Here is a 7,500-nt window from a genome sequence, read left to right as displayed (position 1 = left end):
GGCGTTGGACTGAGGAGGGATGGGATGGTGTGTGTGTGTGTGTGTGTGTGTGTGTGTGTGTGTGTGTGTGTGTTGTTCCTACGAAGGAAAACCCCAGGCGTGGTGAGGACTGAGAGGATGGGATGGGGTGGCTTTTTCTCTCTCTCTCTCTCTCTCTCTCTCTCTCTCTCAAGACTCGTCCAACAAAGACAGCTTTCACCAGTCTTGGGGTCTGTGGCTGCCTCGACTGTCTCACACTGACTGAGAACCTACACAGCCCACACACACACACACACACACACACCCTCTCATGGATGCTGAACACAGACACAGACAATATTTAGGCTACATGCATACGAATGCAAAATGCCATGAAACATGAACATGTCTAGGCCCATGCAGGACACCACAGAGACGCGGAATAAAAGCAAGACACTAAAAGCACGAACCTCAAATAGCATCATCATACTGTCAGGATTTCGCAAAAATGTCTGTATTTATAGCTAAGCACCTCTATTTTCACCCGCCTCCGTTTTATATACCTGACGACGCAGACGAAACGTAAACCATAACCCCGAGATATCTGTTGCAGACGCTGAGGTAACGCAGCAGAAATACACGTTGGTCGGTCAGGAGGAACGTAACCACGGCGATGAGAGAGACGGTGTGGTTGAGCATGAACCACAGGGATGGGGGGGGGGGGATCTGTCTGTCTGTCTGTCTGTCTGTCTGTCTGAAACATCAAGGTCTGCTCCAGTGTGAACCACAGGGATGGGGGATGTGTCTGCCTGCCTGCCATATAAAGGTCTGCTCTAGTCTGAACCACAGGGATGGGGGGGCTGTGTCTGTCTGTCTGTCTGCCTGCCTGCCTGCCCACCCGCCTGCCCGCCCGCCCGCCCGACGTGTCAAGGTCCTGTCAAGGTCCTGTCCAGTCTGGACCAGCCACAGTCTAATCCAGGCCTGACCCAGGATGCTGTGTGGACAGAACGGCACGGCTGCGTTCGGGAGGGTAGTAGTGGAATGTGAGACGCGTTATGTCATCCACACATGGAGGGGTGAGGAGTCATGTCAGCTCTGTTCATCGCATTTCTATCTGCAACATTTAGAACAATGCAGCTCCCTCCTGAACACAGCCCAGCTACAGCAGATGTCTCACATGCTACACAGTCCCCAACCAGTCTAGTCTAGATATCACAGTGTCTTTGATCTCTCTCTCTCTCTCTCTCTGAACTCCATCTCTTTCTCTGAACTCCATCTCTTTCTCTGAACTCCTTTCCTCTTCATCGCTCTCTCTCTCTTCTCTCTCTCTTTCTTCCACCTCTCCATTCCTCACTCCTTTCTTTCTTAAGGAGGATCCCTCAATCCCTTCATTTCCTGGCGACTAGACTTGGTAGGGCGGAGAGTGTAGGAACGAGAGAGAAAGAGACAGAGAGAGAGCGAGAGAGAGAGAGAGAGAGAGAGTGAGCCTGCAGATTGCGCCCAAGCACAGAAGACAACAACGTCAGGGAAGAGATGGAGGAGAGGAAGGGAAGAAAGGGGGGAAGGAGAGAAGAGGCACCTCATTGCTGAACAGTGACCTGTACTTGGGCACATAAATCTCACATTCCTCTCTCCCTCTTTCTCTCTCTCTCTCTCCCCCTCCTGCTCCCTCTCTCTCCCTTTCTCTCTCCTATTCTCTAAATCTTTCCCTCTCTCTCTGTGGTATGCATTCTTTCCTTTCTGACCTCTTTCCACCACTGCTGGTGTGAAAGATTATGAAGACAGAACCCTACTTACACACTCAGACAGTCCCTGGCTTCATCGCTTTCTCCCTCTGCAACACACATGAAATCAAATATGGTACAAAAAAAAACGTATCGCCCAAAAATGACTATAGCACTAGAGCATGGTTGAAAGCCGACTATCGCTCCCTGCCATGCGATGGGGCCGCACAATATAAACACAACACGACCCTAAACTGTCATTAACACTGCGGTAAATCACACAAATGACCAGTGTACTAGTACAGCCTCTACAACACAAACTGTCATTAACACTGAGGTAAATCATAGCAATGACCAGCATTACTAGTATAGCCTCGAACAACACAAACTGTTGTTAACACTGAAGTCAATCATAGCAATGATCAGCATTTCTAGTATAGCCTCGACAACACAAACTGTCATTAACACTGAGGTAAATCGTATGATCAATGACCGGCGGTACTAGCGTAGCGTCCACAACATCAAACCCATACAATACGTCCCCGCGGCGGCTAGCGCTGAGGCGCCCCGACCAGACGTGTTGTGCTGTGTTGCGGGCCCTGGGACGGGTGTTGGGTGAAATACTCTGAAATCCTCTGGCTGATAAAAGACAGATGTGCAGCAGACGACAGGCCAGCCAGCCTGCTAATATCTTTTCCAGCCCAGCTCAGCGATTAGCGCTGGCCTGTGCTGTCTGGGGCCAGGCAGGGCCGGTGTACCGGGGGGGGGGGCGCGAGGTGGAGGCCCTCCCGAGTGTGTGCTACAGCTGAGTTAGGGGTGACACTGGCGCACGCGCATGCAGGGTTCACATACACACACACTCACGCGGTTGACGTACACACACACACACAGTTGACGTACACACGCACAAACAAACGCGCGCGCGCACACACACACACACACACACACACACACACACACACACACACACACACACACACGCAAATTGACACTTGCAGTGCACACACTGTTCTCAAAGAACACAAACACAAAAAAACACGCCCTTCTCACACTCTCCAGCACCAACATCTCCATCAGACTGGGTCTCTGCGTATCTCAGCATCTGGAGCAGATTTGGCCATTTACCCGTCTGTTGTCAGTCAGTAATGATTGTTTATAGTTCCGTCTCCGAACCCGTAAACAATCAAACAATATGTTCCGTGTTCTGCATGCTGCCTTTTATATCCAATAAAAAAAAAACGAAAATTTAATAAAAAACTTGACTTGTGCAAGGCTAACAAACGCAAAACAACTCCATAAAGAAAAATCCTGTTTTCTCAAAGAACGTGGCCCCGGAGACTGGGAAATGTTTCAGTATTGTTCAAACGAGGTGTACACCACCGCCCTCTGGGGTTAGGGTTCCTTAGGGCCCCTGGGCGGGCGGCCATCTTGGACGCGGGCGTGCTCAAGCACAGGTGCTGCGTATCCCGACTCGAATCAAAAATCTTTACACGGAAACACACACGGCTTTTATAGCGTACTCACTCAGATATCCTTACAGAGAGTCGCACACTACACACTACTAAACATTAAAGGTTGAATACAATAAAACAGGGCGATGACGTCATGCATGTGTATCCAAAGGTGTGACTAGGGTCGAACACGACACTGTTACGTAACTAAAACAGAGTGACATTAAGTGATTAAATCCAGGCTAATGTTGCAAGTCTGCGTAGTGCATAGACATTGCTTTAGATTTAGACTTATTAAAAAAGTAAACAATTTAACAATCCCCCCCCCCCCCCTCCCACCACCCCCATGACTAGTCATATGCCAATGTTGAAGAATCTAAGCCAAAGATTTTAATCTTGTGTACCTGTACGTTGGATGTAATAAAAGCAATCGACCGATTCTGATTCATAACTCCCCCAATAACTTCCCCAATAAAGAAACAAACTAGCGGCTAGCAAACGATGCTAACTGACGCAACAACACTGCTCATTAGAAATACAACACACCGCCAGAGGCCATTCTGACACATATGGATGCTATTTGTCCAGAATTACCAGATGTTGATTTCACAAACACGCGTGTTTCGTGCCAGACAGACGCTTGTTATTGCAAGGCTTCATTCAGACCCAAGAATCTTTATTAAAGTGACGGTGAAAAAAGAAACACATTCTTTCACAAGGAAAAAGAAACTCAAGCTCTCTCCGTCTGCGCCGACGTCGGGTTCCCTAACGTTAGAAAAACGTTGTTTTTACCGGCCTGTCGAACTGTACACCCAAAACCTGCCTCACCTGCTGCTCCTCGCCGCGTCTAACCGCCTTTACCGTGTAGCAAAGCAGCGTGGGTAATAGCGTGGTAACCCGACTGTTCCACTGAGTATATGGTGCATGGCTGGTGTTTGAACAGCTGCTGAGTGTGTGTGTGTGTGCGTGTGTGTGTGTGTGTGTGTGTGTGTGTGTGTGTGTGTGTGTGTGAGTGTGAGTGTGAGTGTGTGTATGTCTGCGTGCACATGAACGTGCATGCCTAAGTGTGTGTATGTGTGTGTGTGTGTGCGTGTGTGTGTGTGTGTGTGTGAGTGTGAGTGTGTGTATGTCTGCGTGCACATGAACGTGCATGCCTAAGTGTGTGTATGTGTGTGTGTGTGTGTGTGTGTGTGTGTATGTGTGTGTGTGTGTGTGTGTGTGAGAGAGTCTGAAATACCAGAGCTCATACTCACCCATACCCTAGCATGCTGGCTAACAGGAGAGCAGGAGGCTAGGCTAGGTCAGGCTAGCGGCAGCATCTGCACCACATTACCGTTTCCTCACAGCCCAGAGCACAGAGGCCTCTCATAGTACATAGCCATTACCTCAGGTTCAGCTGAGGCAGCTGGGCTGACTAACACAGACAGACAGCACTGGGAGTCTGTGTGTGTGTGTGTGTGTGTGTGTGTGTGTGTGTGTGTGTGTGTGTGTGTGTGTGTGTGTGTGTGTTTGTGAGTGAGTGAGTGAGTGGGTGTATGAGTGAGTGAGAGAGTGTGTTTATATGAGTGAGTGAGTGAGTGTGTTTATATGAGTGAGTGTGTGTGTGTGTGTGTGTGTGTGTGTGTGTGTTTATATGAGTGAGTGAGTGAGTCTGTATATGAGTGAGTGAGAGAGTGTGTGTATATGAGTGAGTGAGAGAGTGTGTGTGTGTATATGAGTGAGTGAGTGAGAGAGTGTGTGTATATGAGTGAGTGAGAGAGTGTATATGAGTGAGTGAGTGAGTGAGTGTGTGTATATATATGAGTGAATGAGTGAGTTGGGTGAACCCAGGTGATACTGACGCATGTGAAAATCGACACTGGAGAAAGGTACACACACACACCCCTGCCACAGTCAGCGTTTTTCCGTAGCTGTCGTGACAAGTGTGGGTGTGTGTGTGTATGTGTGTGTATGTGTGTGTGTGTGTGCTTGGAGTGAAAGATCGCAGAGTTTGCACTGAAAGTGCAGCTGGATGGAGAGTGTGTCAGTGTTGATCCATGTCACCCTCTGAAGTTGCTGATGTGATACTGTGTGTGTGTGTGTGTGTGTGTGTATGGTAGGTTACCTGAGGTTAGTGTTCTGGCTGTCTATGGCCACGCGGGAACCGTTTGGACTGGGACTGTTGGAGAGAACAGGACAGAGAGGAGGATAGGAAAAGGGGGAGAGAGGGGGAGAGAGGGGGAGGAGAGAGGAAAACCGAGACAGCAAGGAAGAGGGACAGTAGGGGGAGAGAGAGAGAGAGAAAGCAAGAACAAAAAAAAGTGAGACTCAATAGGGAAGTAGATCCGGTAGGTCATAAAAGAGCAATGGCTATATCAAGCGTAGTGATACCGAGAATAAAGAATAACAGTCGATAAACAATGAATACACAATCCAATCAGATCTCCACAAACGTTTACAGGGGGAGGAGCTAGGGGCCGTTTGGGAGTTGTGATTGGCTGGCGTAGGACTCACTTGAGGACCAGGTGGAGGTTGGCGGAGAGGCGCGGGTCGGTGAACTGCGTGGTTCGGTTGTTGTGGTCCACAAAGTAGACCCGGCCTGTGGCAGTGTTGCGTATCTCCCAGCCTGGCGGAAGAGGACCCAGCTCCTCACAGTTCACGTTGCTCAGATCCCTACGCAGAGGAGAGAGGACAGTTAGTAACCAGGGTAACCAGGGGTCCAATTATACACCCACTTGGGGGCGGGGGTGGGGGGGGTCAACTATTCTGGGGGGGCTTAACGTAGATAACTGTGACTTTTTAGGGGGAGCCCCTACATTGAAATATCAATTCTTATGTGGGGGTCCTGATGTCTTATAAGGGGGCTCAGCTCCCCTGAACCCCCCAGAAATTCACACCCTGCTAGTAACTAAACTACTCTGACCATTCAGTTCAGTTATTCACTCAAGTAACAAACCAATCTAAAAACAGGACAACTATCAATGACGAAGGAAAGGACACTACTCTAAACACAGCTCCACGCTAACGACCACTCACTAACGACCCAACGCTTCACTCCAACAAGGGCTTCCGTCGTACACCTCCAAACCTGACGCGTCGCTTCAGCATCGCATCTTAAAACCATTCCCTAATTTCCACTTCTGGAATCGTTTATCGTAACGTTATTTCACCGAGCAGGTCGTCGAGAGGAGCACAGCAGAAAGCATAGCAACGTCCTGGTTCAAAAATAAATAAAAAAGGACATGAGGGCCTGAAATTCTCAAACTAAGAGGAATTGGATGGGTGTCAGACAGGACATCTGAGAAACCACTTGACTGATATTCCCTAACTATCATCTCCCCCACAGAGCAGCATTCTTCGGCGTTGAAACCCAAGCCTCGTTGTTGAGCGATGGTTTAACTGTCCAAGGAGGACCAATCATTCACAAGGACAGCTGCCTACGCCCTGCTCAGCTGATCATGACATCATACAGACAGCGGATATCTCTGGCGAAAACCCACCAAAGCCTTAGGCGATGGGGCGTCCTCAGAGAGCCCCTTTTCACCACCAGATATCGACTTCGCTTCGACACCGTATCAATAACAAACATGTTGTTGTTTTTCCTCTCGTGTAGCGGTGCGGTCAACTGAACATTTTTAAAGTTCGTGACATTAAATGTTAGGTCGTGACTCGTGATGGGATTAGATCTGTGGTGAAGAAAGAAAGTAAAAGGGCCATGTTCCATTTAGACATGCATCCATGCCTCCTTCCTTCCTTCCTTCCTTCCTTCCTTCCTTCCTTCATTCCTCTCTTCGGCTTTCACTGATCTGAGAAAGATGGAATTGGTCAAAGCAACAGGGCTAGTTCAGTAGTCCAATCACCTCAGAGATCAGTCATTCCTTTAGGAAAGGAAGTAAGTAAGGAAGCGTGCTTTGAGTGGGTGGGGGTGGTGTGTGTGTGTGTGTGGGGGGGGGGGGTTGGGGGTCCATACCTGGGCACTCGGGGGTCGTGCCACGTGCTGACGCCAGTCTGAGTGTGGAGGAAGTACACCTGCCCCTGCTGGGTGGTTCTCTGCTCTGGAGACGCCAACAAGAACACACACAACACAGTCAGGAACACACACAACATAGTCAGGACAACACAGTCAGGACAACACAGGGGCAATGCACTTAGTGCCAAAACTGAATGTGCAGTGTGTGTGTGTGTGTGTGTGTGTGTGTGTGAGTACAACTTCCTTGTGCTGTGCTTTCTGGCCTAGCAACTGCCACCCCATAATAGTTTATTTTCCATGACATAATGCGACGTGTTCACATTCACATTCATGTGTAATAATATAATATATACACATGAACCTGGGGACACTAACCATCGCAAACATTTCAACAAGCAATGGACTGAGTAAACTCTGT

General features: G+C 48.9%; 1 protein-coding gene across 1 annotated transcript in view; it reads right to left on the bottom strand.

The window, feature by feature from the left end:
* The window catches only part of LOC308151591 (E3 ubiquitin-protein ligase SMURF2-like), a 57,356-nt gene that overhangs the window by 8,788 nt on the left and 41,068 nt on the right, over positions 1-7,500 (bottom strand). The window contains 2 exon segments of the mRNA XM_080524491.1: positions 5,627-5,785; positions 7,083-7,167. Of these exon segments, the coding sequence (XP_080380617.1) occupies positions 5,627-5,785; positions 7,083-7,167 (244 nt within the window).

The sequence above is a fragment of the Nansenia antarctica genome (genome assembly GCF_963989245.1).
Source record: "Nansenia antarctica genome assembly, chromosome: 2".
Lineage (NCBI taxonomy): Eukaryota > Metazoa > Chordata > Actinopteri > Argentiniformes > Microstomatidae > Nansenia > Nansenia antarctica.
This window is presented reverse-complemented; position numbering and strand designations above follow the sequence as displayed.